We start from the raw sequence: 20,943 nt of genomic DNA on the forward strand, positions 1-20,943 counted from the left end.
GCCAGGCTTCGCCGCAGCATAGGTGGGGGTCCAGGGGCGACACACACACACAGCGCGACCCCCCACCACCCTCCCTTGGCCGGCGGCGGCGGGGGGGGCCTTTCCTGCTGCGGCAGCCTGCGATGGCAGCCCCAGCCCCGGGCTGGATGGGGCGAGCAGTGCCCCAGGGCCAGGCTCGGGGCAGGAGCGCGTCGTAGCCGCCGCGCCCCGGGCGGTAGCACCCCGCTTCCCTGCCAGCCCCTGCTGCGGCCACCGCCGGCGGGCGGCACGCCAAGGCGCTCGGCAGCAGTCCTGCTTCCCCCACAGCCGCGCTGGCGGGAAGCCAGACCGATAAGCCAACGCCGACTGCTCACATCTCATTTCCTTCGAAAAACCGCTTCCTCCAGAGCTGGCCTCTCCCCAACACCCTGCAGAGGCAGAGGCTGCTCCGCGGCCGGCACCACCCCGCAGCCGCCGCACGCCTTCCCCCCGCGGGCAGCAGCGCCCCAGCCCCGGCTTGCCCTCCGCCCCACGCAGGACCAGCGCGGGGCTGAGCGGCGGCAGCACGGTCCTGCTGCCAGACCCCCACCACCCTGCCTGCAGCGGAGGGTGGCCGCAAACCCACCCCACTGCAGGAAAGGGACCCGAGCAGGGAACTGGGGGTGGGGGGGCCAAAGGGACCGACGCTACCAGTCTCACCCATCCTCACACCTGCTCCGGCCCACCAGCACCAAGCACCAAGGCTGCTGCCCAGGAAAAGGCACAGCTGTGCTTTTCTTTTGTTTGTTTGTTTGTTTTTTATTTATTATTAAATACACCCTAGGAGGCAGAGAGGGAGATGAGGACTGAGCCCATCCTCCCAAGCCTGGCCCAGAGCCTTAACAAAAAAAAAAAAAAAAATCAACCCCAAAACAAACACCCACCCTCTCCCCACCCTCACCCCCACACACCCACTCCCCCCCCCCTCCACAAAAAAAATTAAACAACCAAAAAAACCCAACCCACCACCCAGGGACACCCAACACACCAAAAAGTTGAAAAAGGAAAAACAAACACCAAAAAAATAAAGCAAAATTTAAAACATAACAAAACAAAAAACTAACAATGCCAGACCCTCCCGTCCCAAGTCCAGACTTAGAAACAAAACAACAAATAAAGAACGAAAGGAGGAGAAAGTCCCCAGGAAATTCACTGTGAGCAGCAGCTGCCCCTTCCCAGCCCAGCGCGACCGTGGTCCCAGGGCCACCTCCACCCCTCGCTGCTCTCCTCCGGCGTGGATGCCCCAGCCGGGGGCTGCACATTCTTTGGGAAGTCAGCAGCAGAACAGGTAGAGTCCACCCGTCTGTCCGCATGGATGGCCGCGTGGCCATGTGGCGTGGGGCCTCCCCGCAGTTGGCACCTCTCGCGCTCTCAGTAAATGACCTCGTAAACCGTCGCTTTCTTGTCCCCTGAGCCAGTCACGATGAACTGGTCATCCGTGGAGACGTCGCAGCTGAGGACGGAGGAGGTTTCCTTTGACTGGAGGGGGGACAGCGGGGGGTAAGCGCAAGAAGCAGCCCCAGAGCAAGGTCCTGGTCCCACCCCTTGGGACTCAGGGCCCCAGGGTGTGCCCAGGGAGGCTGCAGGGACAAGTAGGCTTATGCGGCTGATTGATTACTGCTAAGATACATTAGGAACGGGTTGTACGGGGCAGTCCCAGGTCTGGGCGACCCCACCCAGAAGACCACCCCGCACCTGACCCTGACCCCAGCAGCTCCGCACACCCCACACCTGGAAGATGCTGGCTCCGTAGGGCGTCCGCCAGGCATTCAGCAGGTTGTCCTTCCCCGTGCTCACAAACCACTTCCCTGTGGGAGGGACAAGAGGGACAAAAGCATTGTGTCACCAAACCAGGCCCACCCGCTGGATTCCTGCAGCAAATTGTGCCGGGGTTGGGTAACAGAAGGCAGGGCCCGGACGGCCATTGTTAGCCAAGGGGCTGCGCTAACGAACACGGAGCCTGGGACAAGAGCGCTGCGCCTGCAGCGGGACGGGTGCCCCTTCCCCGAGAGGTACCACCGGCATCCACACAGGCCCAGGCTGGCTCTCTGCTTGCCCCCAGCGTAACGCGCCCCAGGACACGCAGCCAGAGGACGGCATCCATGAGCCTCCGGGGCCCGGGACAGGCTCGCCTACCGCAGGAGGCGAATTTGAGGGAGAGGACGCAGCTCTCGTGGAGGTGCAGCTGGTACTTGTCCGGTTTGGTCACATGCAGGATCTCCACGTTGCTGCTCTCCATGCCCACCGCCAGCCACTCCCCCGTCGGGCAGTACCCCAGGGAGAAGATCTGGGGGGGGAGAGGGTCACACAGCGGCCTGGCTGGTCCCGGCCAGCCCCACGGTGCTCCCAGCCCACCCCAGCCCCTACCTGGGAGCTGAAGTCGTGCTGCTGCAGCTGCCGCCCTTCCCGCAGGTCCCAGCACCGCACTGTGTTGTCCAGCCCCCCCGTCCACAGCTTGGTGCCATCGTTAGAGATGTCAATGCAGCTGGCACCATCCGTGTGGCCCTGAAACTGCCTGGGAAAGAAGGGGACGGAGAGGGCAAGGGCAGAGCCATGAGGGCTGCCAGCGCCGCGGGAGCCATGTTCCCGCCCTGTGCCACCAGCCGCCCGCCCCGGGCTCACCTCACCATGGTCTGGTTCTGCAGGTCCCACACCACGATGTTGCCGTCGCTGCAGCAGGAGAAGCAGACTTTGGCATCGGGGCTGATGGCCAGGGCGTAGCAGGCGGGGGCAGAGGAGGTGAGCTCGGCCTTGATGCGGGGCGTGGGGGCCGCCAGGTCCCAGATGGAGAGGGTGCTGGCCTCCCCGCCCACGATCAGGCTCCGGCCGTCGGGGAGCAGCTTGCAGGAGCGGATGTAGTTGTCACGGTTCTGGGGTGCAGGAGAGAGGACCCCGTCACCCCTTCCCCTCCAGGCCTTCTACACCCATCCCAGACTGACGAGTCACCCCAGGGCCAGCAGCGTGTCCTGAGGGCAGGAGCAGCAGCAGCGGGGCGGACCCACAGCCGCCCTCGCAGGACACCGGGGCTGGGGCAGCTGTGCAGCCCACCCGGTCCCATGCCCAGAGCGGTCACCCTGGCTGCGCCCCACAGCAGCCCCCCAGTTTGTTACTGCACTGTGAAAGGCCTCGGGGACACCCTCGCCCCACGGTGTCCCTGCCAGCAGCCGCCCAACATACACAGCCAGTCCTGGAGGAGACAAGGGGCAGCCAGGGAGACAGCTCCAACAAGGCTGCAACAGCCCATGGCTCCAACCTCTAAAACACCATTTTCCCCTGCTCCCAAATTCTGATGCAGCTTGAAATTATCATGACTCAGTCATTTCCTTGTTTATGTATCTGTATCTTCAAGGTCAGCACCATCCAGGAATAATATTTGTCAGGCTGCCCAGGCCTCCAGGTCAGCAAGTAGAGAGAGGACTTGGGTTTGGGCTGTTCAAAGCAGGCACAGGGACGCCGATTCCAGCAGCCCATTTTAAAAAAAAAACCAAAAACCTCAAAGAATACAGGTTAAAAATACTCTCAGGTGATGGCTGTGCTTCCAGCTTGGCTCTGGTGAGTTTCTGTGGTCCGACAGGCCATTTCATTTATTTTTAAACGAAATAGGAGCTCTCCCTCCAGCCAAACTCACACAAGCAAAAGCCGAAACAAGGACAGAGTTGAATCCAAATGATGCTTCAGCCCATGCAAGTCTGGCCCGTATGAAGTACCTGGCTGGGGGGGTGACACTGGCAAAGGCTTGTCTTAGGGGCAGGCGCTGTCAGACAAAGCAGTGCCAAGGTGGGGGGGGTGGGGGGGTGTAAAAGCCCCCCCAACAGCTTGGGACACTCAGAACGGACAGGGCAGCCCAGGGGAACACATCAGTAACATGGATCCACCATCCCTCTCCAGCGGCCCCACACCGCCCCCACTTTGAAACACACGTGGATTCCTCGGTGCATATCATCGCTTTCAGATGCTCCCTGCACCCCTTAGATCCCCAGTGGGGACCCCAGACCCAGTCTTCACCACGGCGTGGTGGCACAGTACAGGGAAACAGGGAAACAAGCTGTGCCAGCGCGGCGGCGCGCCCCTCCTTACCAGGCAGTCCAGCTGAGCCACGGCCGTCTTGGTGCCCGGCTGCCCCACGTCCCACACCTTCACACAGCCCTTGCCCCCGGTGTAGACGTGTCGCGTGGAGTTGCTGATGGTGACGGCGCAGACCACCTCGCCGTGGGTCAGGGTGTGGAGCTGCCGCGCGTGGCGGGGGATGCCGGAGCCGATGAGGGCGTCGGGCGGGAAAGGCACCGGCTGCATCTGCCCGTCAGCGCTGACGTGGAAGGAGTAGGCGCTGGAAGGGAGCAGATCAGTGAGAACCATCTGAGGATCCTACTCAGAGAGCGGCCGGCGCGGCACCGGACCCGGCACGCCCAGCACAGGCAGCCTGGTTTGGACGTGGAGCCACGAGCAGAGCGGCAGCCAGCAAAGCCTGGGCAGGCTCGCCACAGCCTGCCGCTGCTCAGAAACGGGTGCCCCCGCCGAGGCTGCGCTACTCGCTCCTGCTGGCCCCGGCCCGCCTGCGCCTCCCAGCTTAAGCCCAGCAGGACACCTCGTCCCGCGCCCCCAGCACAGCCCCCAGCGCAGCCCCACTTACGGTTTCCCTGACGTCCCCACTTGCATGCTAGCCGCCAGCCCTGGGACGCGCATGTGGGGGTGCGGGTCGTAGCCCACCTGGAAGGGACAGTGGGTGAGAGCAGCTCGCGCCCAGCGGTCCCAGGACCCCATGCGGAAGAGGCTCACGCACCAGGGGGGAGCGCCCATAGCTGCCAGCTCCCACAGCGGCCGCAGCCCCGTTGAGCTGCGGGGACATGAGGTGGAGGCTGGCGTAGGCACCGGTCCCGGACATGTCCCCGTTAACCGTCGGGTGGGCCATGCCGAAGGCGGCCGAGTACGGGCTCTGCACTCCCAGCGGGTTCCTCAGGCCCAGGGCTGCGGGGGAGAGGCAGCATGAAGGGATGGGGCCCCGGTCCGCCCTCACAGAGGCTGGTGGGACCAGAGCTGCCCACCCAGGCCCCGGCAGGGCCAGGCTCACCCAGGGGGTCCACGGGGGCCTTGGCAGCAGCGGGGCGAAACTGCTGGGCGCTGCTGGAGCCTGGGGCTGCAGCATCGCCCTGGGAGGTAGGGGTGCTGGACTTCAGGCTGGGCGTCCCTGCCTTCTCCACCTGCCAGGGAACAGAGGGGGGAGATCTGACAGCCACGCTCCTGCCCTGCCGGGGGGTCTCCTCAGGTCCGCCCCAGTGAGCTGGTCACTGTTCCTCATCCCCTGGCCCAGCCCAGCCAGTGCTGCAAGGTCCGTGGGATGGGACGTGAGAAGGGATCTGATGGAGCAGGAGCCCACCCTGTCCCCCCAGCATTGCCTTCACCCTGTGGGTTTGGAGGCAGGTGGACCCATGTCCAGCAGCTCTGCCAGCTGCGCCCAGGCAGCGGGGACACAAGCACAGCCCCCAGGTGAAGTGCCCCAGCGGCCCCATGCAGCACACATACCGTGGGCACATCCTTGCTCCGAGACGGGGACGTGCTGCTCGAGGACGCCATGGAGGTGGGGCTCAGCGGTACAGCCTCCTTCCTCCCCAGAGGGACCTTCTCCACCCCGTTCTCCCGGGATGAGTACGAGTGGACGCTGTGCGGGGAAGATGGGTCCTGGGGGCAGAGGGAAATCAGCAGGCAGCAGAGCAGGCAGGAGCACGGGGACATCCCAGGCCATGGTGAGCTGGTAGCTCGAGTGAGGGCCAGGCTGGGAGCCTGGATCCAGGGGCTCACTGCTGCCATCAGCGAGGGCCAGTGAGCACGACTCAGGGGTCCCACCGCCACCTCCCCGTGCTTCCCACCTCCACCTGGAACAGCCTGTTAGCCCCCTACTCAGGGAGAGGGACAGGCAGTGCGCACCGACCCCAGTCCCCAGCACACTGACCTCATCCACCACCAAGTTGTCTTCACTTTTGTCCGCGTCACTGCCCTGAAACCCAGAGGACAGTTGGAGCCAAAGGGGCTGCGGCTGCCCTCACTCCTGCCTGCAAAGTGCCGGAGGTACAGGCAGCTCCGCTCATTGCCCGGCAAGGGGGGATGGGGATGCTCCGAGCCCCCCGGCCCCCCTTCCCCAGGCTCACGTAGTCTGTAACGAAGTCCTTCTCCTCCACCTTCCTCTTCTTGCTGCTGCTCAGGTACTCGGAGATGGCTCGTGCCCGCTCCCCATTGGGCAGCGCCAGGGAGCTCTGGGGCAGGGGGACGCAGCGTTAGGGGCCACTGTGCCCAGCTCCCTGGCCAGGCAGCACCAACGCAGGGCTGTGGCTGGCTCCCAGGGCCTGGAGGGTCCCAGTGGAGCCCCCCATGCCACTAGTTCAGGCTTCAGCTCCTGCCAAAGGAGCGAGGAGGGGGACGCTGCTCGGGGGGACAGCATGGTTTGCCCACATGAGAAGGGGAACGGGTCCCCACGGGGAGAGCACCCACCCACATGGCTGCGCCAGCAGTGGGGCCTCGGCTGGGGAGCGGGACCCAAGGACCTGTCCCCCATATGGCCACCCTCTCCCGGGGTCCCGGCCAGAGCCTGCGCAGCCGGGGGGAAACGGTGCAAGAGAAGGAAAAGGCACTTACAGGGCCGGGGTCTCGCTCTGTCGCCGTGGCAACGTGGAGCAGCAGGAGAAGGAGGGAAGGAGGGACATGCTGTGCCACTGCCGAGAGCCCCCCCAGAAAGGCACCCACTCCTCCCGCAGGTGCCGGGGTGCTCGTGGCAGGGCCAGGCCAGTGCTACAGCAGCAGGGTGGTCCCAGGCCCCCACCAGGGATGACACCACCCTCCCCAGCCCACCCCATTACCCTCCCAGGCACTGCTGCTCAGTGGGGGGCATTCCCTACCCAAACCCCTCCTGGCTGGCAAACCCCCCGCTCCACCAGCCCGGTCAGGAGCCCCAAGGCACAGACAAGGCACCCCCCACCCAGCCCCAGCCCCCGCCCCAGGGAAGTGCCCCAGCAGGAAGGGCACGGGGAGCAGAGGCAGCCCTGGGGCCCAGCACCACCCATTCCCCGGTTTGCCTGCTGACAGGAGGGTCACACCAGACCCCCCCCCGGCTCCTGTCCCCCCACGCTCACCCCTGGGCTCGGTGTCGTGGACTCCTCGGTCATCTTTGGCGAGGAGCTGGGCCTGGGCCCCCAGTGCCCCCGAGAGCGCCAGCAGCCCCGAGGCACTGCTGATGCCTGCGAGGCCGGTGGGCTGCATCCCGGAGGGGTGGGGGGTCAGCGGGATGGGGGGAGCGTGGTGTGAGAGGTGCTGGGTCTGGAGCTGGTGCTGGAGAGGAGCAGGAGGAGAGAGCAGAGCCGAAGGGCCGTGTCAGGACAGCTGCCAGGGAGGGAAGAGGCTGATCCTCCCCACCGGCAGCCCTGCCTCAGCCAGGGGACAGGGAGCTGGTTGAGGAAGGGCAGGGCACGCTCCCAGGGTGCCCCCAGCGAAGCTGCGGGGGCCACCACGTCCCTCCTGCCACCTCCTCCCACCCTGCAACAGGAGCCACTGGGACAGATGGGAGATCCTACCCACATCCATACCAGCACACCACTGCAGTCTTGAGGGAATAACTGAGGTGTGGGGATGGTGGCGAGCCCCCCTCCACCCGGGCCACAGGGCACAAGGACGCGGCGACACACACCACCCATCACCCCCACACCCTGCTTTGACACCGCTGCAGCAGCAGCATCTCCTCCACCCCGACTACTGCCGGCAGCCCCCCAGACCAGCCTGGCTTGCCCCCTCCTTCCCCCCCACAACTCAGCCATGGGCAGGAAAAGGCAATGGGGGGTAGTGGGCTGCAGCAGACCCCCACACGCTTAGGGCAGGATGGGTCTCCAGCCCAGGGAGACGCCAGCGCCTGTGGGAGCCCAGCACCCCTGGCCGGGGGGTGGCGGGAAGGGGTGGGCAGAGGGTTGACGTACCCCAATCGCCGCGTTCAGGTCGGTCATAGTCACCTGCTTCGCACGCTCCACGGCCTGGACCACCTGCTGCTGGTGCTGCGGGGAGAGGAGAGCGCGTCAGCACCGGGCGATGCCCCCGCCGACTCCTGCGGCGAGCAGGGCTGCAGCGGTGTTGTTTCTTCAGGGGTTGGGGCAAAGGCAGCCCCCACCCCAGCCCAGCCCCGAGCAGGGACACTCCCTGTGCCCCAGAGGAGCTCTGTATGCCTGGCTGGGACCCGAGGGCTCACCCACCTCCTGAGACAAGAACGGGATGAGCTGGGCACAGATCACGTTGAGCCGCTTCGCGATCTCCGTCTGGCAGAAGAAGAAAGGCAGTGCCCGTGAGGGCAAGGGACGGAGCTGCCCCTGTGCCGAGCGGCCCCGATGCCACAGGAGACCCCTCCCACCACACTCCCCAGGCAGAAAGACACCCCCTCCCCACCGACACCCAAGCAACCACAGGGTGCTGGCACTTGGCCCCAAGAGCGGTTGCTCAGCACCAAGGAGGAGAAACACCCCAGGGGGAAACAGGAAAGCTCTGCTTCCTAACTCCACTCCCTCCAAAAACATGAGCCCAGCATCCTCCACCCCGACCCTGAGAGCCGCAGGATGGCTCCCGCCTCCTCCCTGCCAGAAGCATGGAGCCCCATGGCCCATGGTGCCGAGGGCCACCCCCAAGCAAGCCCCCAGACCCACGGGTCAGGGCCCCGGCAGGCTCCCCTCCGCCCTCTGCACAGCCTCCTGCCAGCACTACGACCACTAATTGCCGCTCTCCCAGCCCGCAGGAAGCCCTGGAGAGGTGCTCTCCTTACAGCTGCTGTTTTTCTGCAACACTTGAGTGCCACAGGCAATCAGGAGCGCCGAGCGCGGGAGCAGCGCGGGGAGGGAGGATGGCGGCGTGCTGTGCCATGCTCCCGTTGCACCCCACAGCCAGGGAGGGGCCCCCGCTGGCCCCCCGCTGCACCTCCCGGGCTGGGAGGTGGGCACAGACACTAAGCCATCCCCAGCCCCAGACGCATCCCTGCGGAGAACGCCCAGGGGCTGCAGGGTCAGGCCCCTGCCCCAGGCACCAGCGGGTGACAGCCAGGAGAGCAGACACAGCTCAAGGCACCAGCGGAGATGCTCACACTGCTGCTCATCGTGCAGAGCAGGGGACCCCACTCCTCCTCAGCAGTGGGGAGGGGGCAGAGAGCAGCAGCTCTCCCTAAACCCAGGCATCCTCCACTCCTGGAGAGGCAGGGGATGACCTGGGCACAGGGGCTCCAGGTAAGGTGCTGTCCCAAGCTCCAAGGAGCTCCCTGCCCACGCCGGCGGGGGCGATGAAAGCGTTACAGAGCCAGCACAAGGCTGACAGGAGGGGGTCAAACGCGGACCCTCTTGTCAGCTCCAGGAGGAGACCAGAGGCTGAAGTGCCCCAACAGCCAGGGACGGAACTGACCCCCGAATCTCCCTGCCAGGACCTCGGGCACATCTCCTGTGCCCGGCTGGTGCAAGCACCACAATGCCAGGGTGAGGGGCCGCAGTGCTGCCCAGACGGTGTGGGGACACAGACCCAGGGACACCCCACGCCGCTCTCCGGAGTTGCCACCGACCCGTTTTTGCCAGACCTACAGAGCGCAGAAACAATCCAGCACCCGCCCTCGCTTCCCCTTCCGAGGGAGGAAAAAAAGAGAAAGAAAAGAAAGAAAGCAGGGGGAGCAAGGAGATTTGGCAGCCAGCAGTTCTGGGAAGGATTTAGCTGTCTCCCGGGGCCAGCAGTGATGGATTCTCTTCCCTAATGCACTGATGGGCAGCAGCTCCTTGGGGAGAGCTGCCTCCAATTCACTCGCACTCGTTAATGTGCAATTTACTGGCACTTTAACGCTCTCAGCATGAAAAATGATCATGCTGTTTGCAGCCCCCCCAGCCACCAGCACCGTCACCTCCCCCTGGCTCGCGGTGAGCAAGTCCAAGGCCAGGCAGATTCGGGGAGGTGGTTTTATAAAAAGCTATAGGCCCCTTCCATGCCAAAAACAAAACAACAATAAAAAATTAACGTCTCCTGCTAGTTCCTGTCTTGAGCCTCCCCTGCCGAGCCTGTGGCTGCCTGGAGAACTGCACCACCACAGCCAGCCCCCCAGCCCCGTTTCCCTCCAAAAAAAACCCAGGGCAAAACCACCCCATACCCCAGCCCTTGCCGGTGCCAGCGCTGCCAACGCCAGTACCGTGGGAGCCGGGCGCCCGGGGAGCCTCTGGGGGATGCTGGGCTGGGCGCAGCAGCGACAGAGACAGCACCGCACTAAGGCGCTATTCCTCCTTCGCCAGGGGCAACGGGGCAAGCGCCTCCTCGGGGGTCCCAGGGCAGCCGAGAGCTCTCAGGACCCCTGTCCCTGCCCATGAGCACCGCTGGATTTGGGGGAAGGGGAGGAGAGACAGCGACCCGATCTCCCCGCAGCGGCGATAACGCACAGCTCTCGCGCAGGCAGTTCCCATTTTTCACACAATGGCCGCTGGCTGTCAGAGCAGACTTACGGGCCCTTGTTAAAAGTGCAGACAGCTCGCTGGCGAGCGGCCAGCGGCACCTGGGACCGGCAGAAAACACGAGCCTGCGAGGGCCGGGGAAAAACCGGCAGCCAGATGAGAGGAGCACACAGGCCTCTGGGGAGGGGGCACCGGGCTGGGCAGACCCTCACCATCGCCACTTGCAAGAGCAGCTTCAGGCTTCCTTCTTGGCAGGCTTTGCACAGCGGGGATGGCGGCACAGGGCAGGGTGCGCCACGGGAAGCGACAGAGCAGCAGAAAAACCCAGGCAGCGGGCACAAAGCCGCCGAGAGCGGCGGTCAGCCTTGCCCTGTGCTGGGCTGGGGGCTGGCACCCCCATGCCGCCCACCCGAGCCCGCTCCTGCGCAACAGTTGGCGGAGGCCGTGGCGAGGCGGGAAGGAAGGAGGCCGCGGCTGCAGCACGCCTCGCCAGGCTCCTCCACAGCCTCTTTAAAAATAGATGAGAAGAAACCTTCTGTCTCAAAGCAGCTGGTGACCCGGAGCGCAGCGCAGCAGTAGAAAGGGAGGGAGGGATGGGAGGCAGGGAAAGGGGGATGTGCAGCCCCAAGCCCTCAGGGAGCCCACCCCGGCACCCACACCCCAGCCTTCTCCTCCCCACCTCAGGATGCTCCTCAGCCCTGGTCCCTAGAGCCAACTGGCACTGGACAGTTGCAAAGGCAGCAAGCCAAAGCTCATCACCCTGCCGTGATGCGGCAGCACCCCTTGACCTGCGAGAGCCGGTCTCCACAACAGTCCCCAAGCAGCCCCTCACACTGGTCATGAGCAGCCGTGCAAGCAGAAGTCCTCCACCACTGCTCTCTCCCCACTGCAACAAGCATATCGCAACCCAGACGGGACCACGCTCCCTGAATCCAGTGAGCAAACGGCCGCTCACACCGGAGCGCACACACGTGCGCAGGGATCTGAGGAGACAGGCCAAGGCTGTGATGCAGAGCAGAGCTCCCAAAGCGCACAGAAGGGAGCACATCCCCCACAAGCACAGCCTTCCTTGGACTAGGGCAGGGAGCGGCCTCCCGAGCTTTCCACGGGAGGGGACGACACCGGAGGGCCTGGATGTAAAGGCAGGGACAGGAGAGCCGGGACAACGGTCCTGTCCCACCAGACTCACCTGTTTGTGCATCTCGATGTTGAGCCCGTAGGACATCTCGTAGTACTGCAACGGAGAGAAGGCAGCATCAGCACGACCGGGGAGCCCAGGGGGACTCGCAACCGGAAAGTCCTCTCTGGTGCTGGAGTGTGGGGTTTGCCTGGCCACAAGCATCCACACTGTGGCCAGGCCAGGAGGATAACACGGTCCCCAGCTCCTCGCTGGGAGCAGAGGTCTCTTCAGCACATGTCCGCAGCCCGCAGAACAGACATGGTCCTGCTCGCTGCCCACAGGAGAGGAGACAACCCGCACCAGAGCAGCTTTGCCACCGTGAGCTGTGGCAGCAAGCCCAGCTCAAACACCATGGCTCGTTTTGGAGGAAAACCAGACAATCACAGCCACAGGAACCAGATCTCAGGGCCTGGCCACACAACCCAAACACAAGGGGAAGCCAAAGCATCTCAGGGCTGCATATCCTTTGACGGTTCAGAGGAGACACCCCCCACTGCCCTCCTCCTTTCAGGTGGAGCTCACTAACCATGACATAATGACGCTGGATTTCTGTTTTTTCTGTTGCCAGCTTTTCACATTCTAACTTCAAGCTGTAAAAATAAAGAGAAGAAAGAGAGAGGGAGGAAGAGAGAGGGAGAGACCCCCTGCTCCCCCCACAGACAAGATCTCCAAGACTGGACAGAGCACGAGCCCTCCCAGTACACCATGTGCTTCAGCCTCCTGCTCTCAGAGTCAATCCCATCTCCCAGCACAAGCCAAGAAAACCACCTGAAAGAGGGTGGAAGGGGCTGATAAAGAGGAGATGGACAGCAGAGGGATCCAGGCGTCAGGGAGCAATCTGCACGGAGTTTTAACCCACTCCCCAGCATCTGCTTCCCAAATGGAGCGAGCTGCAAAGCTGAGCTGCATTTTTAACCTTGCTCTGCCGAGCACCGTGCGGGGAAGGGGAGGTGACCCGGGCCAGTAGAAGGAGGGACCAGAGGGATTCCAGGTCTGCTAAGTGACAGGTCCAGCTCAGCCCAGAAGCAGGGCCCTGGAAGGCCAGCACCCTCATCCCGGGGCTTTTGGCAGGAAGAGGGCAAGTTTCCCCCTCCAACAGTGTGATTTCAAGCTACCAAGGTGTTGCTTGGCACAGCTGTCCTCCAGATGGACCAGTGCCTGCAGCAGCATGGGACGGTGCTTCCCGCCAGCCCTCATCGATGCCCAGTGCCAAGGGGGAGCCCACCTCTTGCCAGCACCAGTTAAGCGCCCAGCACCTTGCTGGCAGACGAGCTCTGGCAGCTTCTCACCTGTGGTATTGGTTCTGCAGGAACTGGAATTCCTCCTTGATGCGGTCCAAGGTCTCTGGGTAAGTCAGCTTGAGGGACTGGGGGGTGCTGGGGATGGCACTGGCAGCGACAGCAGCTCCTGAGGCAGCAGAGGGTGCCTGGAGATGGGCCTAGGCAGAGGAGGGGACCCTCAGGCTCACTGATGCTGGCCCAGCGAGCCTCATGAGTCCCCTGGGGGTTTCCCGTGCTCAGGGAAGAACCTATGGGCAGGTCTGGGAGAGCGGCACATGGAGGAGGCAGCAGAGTTACTGCAGAGAAAACTGGTTACAGCCAGGCACCAAGGGCAATCGCCTTCCACCTTTTCAGCATCAGTTTAGCCACTGAGCCAGAAGAGGATTAGCAACCACGGGTGGCACAGAGCGTGCAGCCTACGCGGGCAGAACATGCAACCCCCTGGCCCTCCCGCCCAGCCCTGGCCTTGGGGGTCCATCCTAGCCCACATGCCACACAGCAGAGCCTCCCGCCCACTCGTCGCCGGTCCCACGGACATGCCCTGACCGTGATCCAGCTCCCAGCGTGCCTTAAAACCCAAATCCCTGCAGCTCTAGGGCTCAGCATCACTTTGGGAAGAGCTTCAACACTACTGAGAGCGTTACGCGCCGTTGGCACAACTTTACAGCCCAAGGCCGAAACCTCCCGCCTGCCGCAGGGTGAGGCAGGCGGAGAGCTCGCTTTGGGGGCGCAGGCTCTGCCGAGGGCCAGGCGAGCACAGCTGCCGCAGCACCACGTGCGCGCCCGTGGCCCAGAGGGGACGAGGCCGAGTTGCGGGCTCACCGGGGGCCGGTTCTGCGGGAACATCTTTGGCACCGGTCAGGCCCAGGATCCCTCTCGGCGCTCCAGGCCCCGATGCGGGCTCGGGACAGGGACCTGGGGATGCTTCTGAACTCTGGATCGGGCCCTGGGAGAGAGATGCCGACTCGTTGCCCACTGCCGGCCGGGGCGCGGGGCCCTGCGGGAGCCACAGCGGAGCAGGGCAGAGCCCCGGGGCATCGGCCCCGCCCGCAGCTCCCCCGTGGCCGCCAAGACGCGGGACCCCCGCACCGCACGCCTCGGCCCAGCCGCTCCGCACCCCCAAGGGGACCGGGGAGCCCCGGGGCTCCTCCCGGGCGCTGAGAGACCCCCCCCCGCCGCAGGACCCCCCCCACTGGCTGCCCATCCCTGGCCCCGCCGCGGGCACGGCCCAGGCCCACGGCCCCGGCCCCCCCCGCGCCGCGCAGACAATGGCCCCGCCGCCGCCCGCAGCAGGTACGGCCGTGGGGAGGGACCGGCCTCGCCGCTGCCCCGGACCCGAGCGGGTCCGGACCCGGCGCGGCTGGAGTCCCGAAGCGAGCCTGGACCGGCGCGGCGGAAACCGAACCGGACCGACGGGACGGGAGGGGACGGGAGGGGACGGGAGGGGACGGGAGGGGAGGGGACGGGAGGGGACGGGAGGGGACGGGAGGGGACGGGAGGGGACGGGAGGGGACGGGAGGGGACGGGAGGGGACGGGAGGGGACTCACCGCGCTGCTGGCCCCGGACCCGGGCGGGCGCCCCTGCGGCGGGGCGGGCCGAGCCGCACCGCACCGAGCCGAGCCACACCGGGCCGAGCCGCACCCGCACCGGGCCGGCGCCCCCGCCCCGCCCCGCCCCGCCCCGCCCGGGCCCCGCCCCGGCCCCGCCCCGGCCCCGCCCCACCCGCCGCGGCCGCCGCGCTGCGGAGCGCGATCAATGAACGAGCGCCAGCGCCGGCTCCACGTGGGGCCTGGCCCGTGCGGGCAATCGCCCCGGCCGCCAGCCAATAGGAGCGCCGCGGGAGCGGCCCGCCCCCACGTGGGTCGCGCGGAGCTGCCTTCCCATTGGCCAGCCCGCCCGGCCGCCGCGGAAGGTGTCAATCTGGGGAGGCCAAAGAGGAGGCGGGGCGGGCGGGGAGCGGCGGTTAACCCGTGCGGTGCCGGGCGGGCACGGCGGGGCGGGCACGGGGGGGGGGGGGGGCTGCCCCCAGGCCACCCCCCGCGGGACCCCCGGACGGCGGGTCGCGGCCACTTCCCGGCTCCGCGGCCGGGACCCCCCCGCCCCCGCAGCTTCGCCCGCAAAGCGGAGCGGTGAGGTTTGCACCCAAGACCCTGCGCCTCCCGCCCTGCCGCCGACCCTGCCCGGTCAGGCTCTGGTGAGGTCCCAGCGCTCTGGGTTTGGGGCTTTCTCTCATAAACACTAAACACAATCAGTCATGCCGCCACCCCGCCTTCTCTTTTTTTTTTTTTAATCAAGAAAAGAAAAGAAATGAAGCCCGAAACCCTCGGGGGCTGCGGGGCTCGGCTCACCGAGCCTTCCCCGGGCCGTGTGATGGCAGGGAGCGGCAGCATCCCTCTCCCCGACAGCACCAAGCACTGGCCTGGGAAGGGCTCCCTCTCCAGCCCCCTCCCACGGCCCTGAGAGCCCCCTTCCTGCTCCCCTGTCGGGATCCCCACGCAGCCCCCCCCCCCTCCACCAGCAAAGGGGTTTGGCCCGGGCGAGGGCCTGCCAGCACCCCAGCCTGCGAGGCAGCTTCCCCCCACTCTGGCAGCCCCACGGGATGCTGCTCCGGGAGGCTGTTGGATAAGTCAAGCATGGGTGAGTACTTGAGCTGGGAAAGGGATCCCCACATTGCCAGCCCCAGTGACCCCATGCAGAGCTGCCCACCCGCCTCCCCAGAGCCCCCCGTGTTTCTAGCCAGCAGGCTGGGGTCCATACAACCCACTGCATTTTTCTTGTGGGTTTTCTGATGTTTTTCTCCTTTCAGGGAGATCGTTTGTTGTTCGACATTTTCTGCTGCCTGCAGGTCAATCCGGGCTTACACAGAGCAGGAAATAAAACATTTGAAGAGCAGCAGCTGCGAGGGGTCAGCCTCTCCTCCTGTTTAACCTTAATCCACGAACAGGCCCACCCCCTTTCCTCCCCACCACAGCTCCATCCTCTTGGTCCCATCACCGTTCGGGAAGGCAGCAACGCCCTCGGCCCATGGGACAGACCCATCCTCACACCAGAGCACACAGACCCCGGCTTTCCAGGCTGATCAAAGTGACTGCTCTGAGCAGAAAGCAAAGCAAACCCAGCCACTTCCCCAGCCCCTTTTCCTTTGCCCGGATGGTGCTTGTCCTGAGAGACATTAGCTCTGGACATCCAGAAGGGAAACTCCCTCCTGCAGAGTTAAAATTTGCTGTTAAATGCACCCCTTACGCTACCTGAGTGTGGCATCTGCACAGCTTTTCTGCACCCAAGGGCAGCCATGTTTAGGGGTCACATCTGCAGGTTGCCTGGGACAGCACGAGGCTCTGCATTTACAACAGGAGGGGGACAATCCAACAGAAAGCAAATTATCCCAAAATGTGCACACAGAGACACAACCGCACACGTAAACACAGGCATACACAAGTCAGGAAACAAATAAAGTGTCCAAGTTTGATCTGATTTTCATGTGTGGTTTATTTTGCAGCCCATTTCGCATCACCAGGACAACCCCGTGATCCCAGATCCCCTCCAGCTGAAACGGGCCTGGGGAGGTGGGTTTGTGCTCGCCTTTGCCTCTGATCACCATCACGCCAGCGCACGCAGCCGCTCACACCAGCTCCTAACACACTGTGGGGCAGCGCTGGTGGGGGACACACCACACCAGGGAACGAGAGCCCGTCCTTGGGGATGACAACTCTCCTCCAGGCCCTGGTAGAAAAGAACAATACTAATAACCTCAACAAAACCGCTAGCCAGCCTAGCATGACGGCACAAAGGCCACCCTGCACAAGCCCCAAGGTCTCAGGAGTCCTGGGAGCGATGGGCTCTGCTGTGCCCTCAGGCTGTGAGCAAGGTTTTCCAGCTGTGAGCAATGTCCCACTGGCTTTACAGAGCCAGGGACCACCCCCAATCCCCCCGTGGGAAGCACAGCCTGTTTCGCCCCATGTGTCCCCTGGCAGTCCCAGCATTTTCTGAGAGCAGCTGCGGTCTCAGCTGGGAGATCTCCCCAGCTCTGCCGAGGGGATCCACGGAGGGAGACACCCCGCCCACCTCTGGAGTTGGAAAGGGCTGGGGATGCCCCCACCCTCGCTGCACCCACCCTCGGCCTTGTGGGGTTTGTGCTCTGTGGAGGGAGGGTGGCTGGCACTGGGGAGGGAGAGGGAAGGAGAGTGGTCTCCCAGCCCTTATTATATTTTAAAATATAATAACAGCACGATGTCTATTTTTGTAGATGGAACAGATAATTTCTGGAAGAGGGCTATAAATCTCAAAGGGAGGGGAAATAATTTGACCAAGGTCATGTTAAGGCAGCAAGAGTGTAAAAGGGAAAAAATATTAAAATAACAAAAGAAAAGCAGCTGAGAGCTGGACTGATGTGCCATTTCCACTCCTAAGCCCGCTCCCCAGCCTGGGAACCCCCTTCCCTCCCCTCTGCCCTGCCGCTTCCCAGCATCACCCCACGGGGCTGAGGGGGCTGAGGCGGGCACAAGGCGCTGGCTGGGTGAGAGACGTCAAAGGAGCAGAAGAAAACTGAGACCCCAGTGAGCGGCCCCCGGCAGGACCCCAGCGCCCTCCCCCTCAGACAGCCCCTTCTTGCAGCCCTCTCAAGTCCCTCTCCCCTGGCTGCAGCAGACCCCGTGCCCGTGCTGTGCTTGGGGAGCCCTCAGGCACGCTGGGGTGTGGGACTGGGGACAGGCTCGTGCCTGTGGGACGATGCGCTCGAGGCAGGGCTGGGCTGTCACGGGGGAAGTGGGCTCCCCCCCAGCTGCACCATTCCCCAACACGACGGTGGGATGGCGGCAGAGCTGGGCAAACACCATTGCAGCACTAATGAGGAAGGCAGTGAAGCTGCTGGCAGAGCCCCCTGCCCTGCCGCTGCGGTCTCTCTTGTCCTTGCCCGCTCCCAGCCAGGCGGTGGCAGCCCCTCTGTCGCATCCCAGGCCTGGGTGCCGAGGCTCTGACAGCACCATCCATCACTGCCGGCTGCCCGTGCCATCCATCCCGGGGGACACAGAGCAGGCGGCGAGAGGCACAGGCTTGGCAGGGCCAGACCCGCTCACGCCATGTGGGTCATTTCTTGTCCAGCAGCCAGCTCTCACGCAGCAGCTTGGAGAGGCAGAAACGTGCTGGCAGCAGGGTGATGCCTGCCATAATGGAGAGGGACCTGCAGCCCTCTGCGCCCTTGCAGTGCAGCTCTGGTTTGGTGGGAATGTTGTGGTAGGAGTGGGGAAGAAAAGGACCCCAGGAATACCCACTTCACCTGGCATTGCATTGGTCAGGCCTTGCCCTGAGCAAGAGCCAGGGCTGGTGGGGAAAGGCCAGCCATCCCGCGGCAGGGCTGGCATTCAGCAGCCCCACGCTTCCAGCGAGCACTTCCCTGGCAGCGCCGCATCTCTGCGCGGCTCCTGGCAAGCGGCGGAAAACAAACTGCTGCTCATACCCTCTGGCTGCTTCTCCAGGCTTGGCTGCCAGCTCCTCTACGCCAGAGCGGCTCTAGCGGGGCTGGGGAGGGCTCCCGGCAGTGCCTGCTGCCCCGGCCGCTTGCTCTGCCGAGGGGCATCCCCAGCAAGCTCCAACCCCTGTGCCAGAGCCAAAAGCAGGATGACCCTGTATGGTCCAGCGGGATGGGGCACCTGCTTGGGAGAGGCTCTCGCCTGGCTGCTCTAATGAGAAAGAGGCACCGTTTACCAACATCCCATGGGAGAGCTTTTCCCTCCTCGTTTCCTCCTTTCACCGTTTAATTTCTTCTCTAGCCCACTCCTTCCCTTACTCAGTGAGATCAAAGGCGTCTGTGGCACCGGGCACATTTCATAGGAATCGTCGATTAAAGGGTGTGCGGGAAGGTGGCAGCGATGGGATCAGAGGAGGAGGAGCGGCTCCGAGGAGCACCGGGGCTCCGCGCAGGGTCCCGGCAGGCCGGACTGGGCCGGGTAGCGCGGGGGGGGACACGGGGGCGGCGGCCCTGCGGTTCTGCGGGGGCTGGGGGTCCCTCCGGCCGCGCCCCCGACAGCCCCGCGCCGGCGGAGCGCCCGGGACAGGAGCCGGCTCCGCGGGCAGCGGCGGCCCCGGGGCTGCGACGGGGCTGCGGCCCCCGGCCCCCCCGGCCCCCGGCCCCCCCGGCCCCCCGGCCCCCCCGGCCCCCGGCCCCCCGGCCCCCCGGCCCCCCGGCCCCCCCGCCCCCCCGGCCCCCCGGCCCCCCGGCCCCCGGCCCCCGGCCCCCGCCCCCCCGCCCCCCGGCCCCCGGCCCCCCGGCCCCCGGCCCCCCGGCCCCCCGGCCCCCGGCCCCCCGGCCCCCCGGCCCCCCGGCCCCCCGCCCCCCGGCCCCCCGGCCCCCCGGCCCCCGGCCCCCCGGCCCCCCGCCCCCGGCCCCGCTCCAGCGGCGCGGCGGCTCCGCCGGGCTCTTGCTGCCCTCTGCCGCCGGCACCTGCCCGGCCGCGCCCCGGCGCTTCCCGGCGCCGCCTGCCCGCAGAGCCCGGCCGGCAGCCCCGACCCGGCCCCGGGCGAGGGGCGGGACGGGCGTGCTCCCGCCCGCCGGCCGGTGCTCCCCGGGGGAAACGCCGGGGCTGGTGCCAAGGGCACGGGCGGCTCAGCGAGCCCCGTCCGGGCACCAGCCCCTCGCTCCCAGCCGCTCTGTGCCTCCGCCGTCCCCCAGTGCTAGGCGGCACTGCCACCTCCAGCGGCCACGGGCTGGGGTCCTGGCCCGACACCCCAGCTTTGCCCTCGCCTCCCTGAGGAGGGGAGGCCCCAAGGCCCCCACCTCCGCGCAGGCTGCACTCGGGCAGAGAGCTGCCAACGCCCCCACCCAAGGGTGCGACCTGCTCCGTCACAGGCATCGGCTCCCCCCTCCCAGCGCATCCCTGAGCAGGGGCCACCTCGCACCCCGCCAGCCGCAGGCTCATCTGGTGGTAGCCTCCTCCCGTGGCTGCCGGCCAGTGAAGGGGATGTTTAGGGGATGAGTAACATCCTTCCTGGCAAGGCCTCTGCCTGCTCCTGGAAGCGTGCTGCGGGCACCGGGAAGCTCAGGCCCTTCGCCCGCCTCTTGCCCCAATCAGCCGGGGAAAAAAAGCCAGGAGCAGGAAGAAACCTGGGTACGGGGCCAGGGCAAACGAACCCAGACAAAGCGTGTTGAATCGGCAGGAGGAGTCCCAGGTGCCAGGGAGTGGGGAGGGAGGATGCTGCGTGGCAAGGCAGGAGGCAGCCAGGAGGCACAGGTTGGGGGAGGCAGCCCAGGGCCCCCTCCAGAGTGGGGCTGGAAGCCAGAGCCTGATGAGCACTGCCAGAAGCAGCTTATTTTGGAAAGGAGGCGTCTTGGCTGAGTGCTTGGTGCATGGAGCTGCTGACGCTGGGGAACAGGACAGCTCTCAGAGAACAGGTCCCAGCCATGCCTTGCGGGCCAACGCTGCTTGGCTTCAGCCTGCAGCCGAATCTGCCCCAGCACAACCAGGACTGGATCCCTAACTCCTGAGTCACTCACTGCAAAGGGGCTTGGACACCCCTGGTCACAAGCTGGCACGATGCTGAGGGTCACAGCTCATGCCGCATAGGAGAGGAGCTGCCTGGGATCCACCAAGCAGGCTGCACAGAGCTCTTGCCAGCTCTGACCCACAGGACTTGGTACAACCTCAAGCCTCAAAGGGGGAAAGTGAGGCACACAAGCTGGGGGGGGGGGGGGGGGGGGGGGGGGGGGCACTTTACCCCACCACTAGACCCTGCTTCCCCACCCTCAGCTCCCAAGAGCAGTACCAGCCCCGCTATGCCAGCAGCAGAGCAAGCCTGGCCCAGACCCTCCCAGTGCGCAGACCAGGGGACTTGAGGCAGCCCCCACACAGGCAGTGGGGTCTGGCCAGACGCTGGAGCAGGGCTGGCAGCACGCCACAGCGTTCAGCCATGACCAGGGCTGGCGAAGGTGGGAGGGACTGCAGACTGCAGCAGAAACGGGACCTGCTTTGCCTTCCCCAGGGCCCTGCTGTGGTGTCCACGGGGCAGAGGAGGCAGCACACAGGCAGCTCCCTGCCA

The 20,943-nt window shown here is 65.5% G+C and overlaps 1 protein-coding gene across 2 annotated transcripts; it reads right to left on the bottom strand.

The window, feature by feature from the left end:
* Positions 1–1,034: 1,034 nt before the first annotated feature.
* On the bottom strand, positions 1,035–14,588 carry LOC135316296 (transducin-like enhancer protein 1). Of its 2 annotated transcripts, none has more exons than XM_064469346.1 (21): positions 14,460–14,588; positions 13,734–13,857; positions 12,921–13,069; positions 12,158–12,221; positions 11,641–11,685; positions 8,244–8,306; positions 8,007–8,048; positions 7,140–7,335; positions 6,646–6,662; positions 6,162–6,266; positions 5,966–6,010; positions 5,539–5,694; positions 5,087–5,216; positions 4,799–4,983; positions 4,649–4,725; positions 4,096–4,345; positions 2,641–2,888; positions 2,386–2,533; positions 2,155–2,305; positions 1,750–1,826; positions 1,035–1,497 (listed from the first exon to the last, which is right to left on the bottom strand). In XM_064469346.1, the coding sequence occupies exons 2-21, from the start codon at positions 13,755–13,757 to the stop codon at positions 1,390–1,392; spliced, it is 2,280 nt and encodes a 759-aa protein (XP_064325416.1). In that variant the 5' UTR covers positions 13,758–13,857; positions 14,460–14,588; the 3' UTR covers positions 1,035–1,389. The 2 variants fall into 2 exon arrangements, with proteins under 2 accessions (XP_064325416.1, XP_064325414.1); XM_064469344.1 differs by having other exon boundaries at positions 7,974–8,048.
* Positions 14,589–20,943: the final 6,355 nt, after the last annotated feature.

The sequence above is a fragment of the Phalacrocorax carbo genome, chromosome 19, assembly GCF_963921805.1.
Source record: "Phalacrocorax carbo chromosome 19, bPhaCar2.1, whole genome shotgun sequence".
In the NCBI taxonomy this organism is placed as follows: domain Eukaryota; kingdom Metazoa; phylum Chordata; class Aves; order Suliformes; family Phalacrocoracidae; genus Phalacrocorax; species Phalacrocorax carbo.

Coding starts and splice junctions, on each gene's coding strand:
- LOC135316296 (XM_064469344.1), bottom strand. CDS start 13,757: ATGTTCCCGCAGAACCGGCCCCCG. Junction 13,070..13,733: donor TCCCGCAGAACCGGCCCCCG/GTGAGCCCGCAA, acceptor TCCTCTGCCTAG/GCCCATCTCCAGGCACCCTC. Junction 2,306..2,385: donor AGCACGACTTCAGCTCCCAG/GTAGGGGCTGGG, acceptor CTCCCCCCCCAG/ATCTTCTCCCTGGGGTACTG.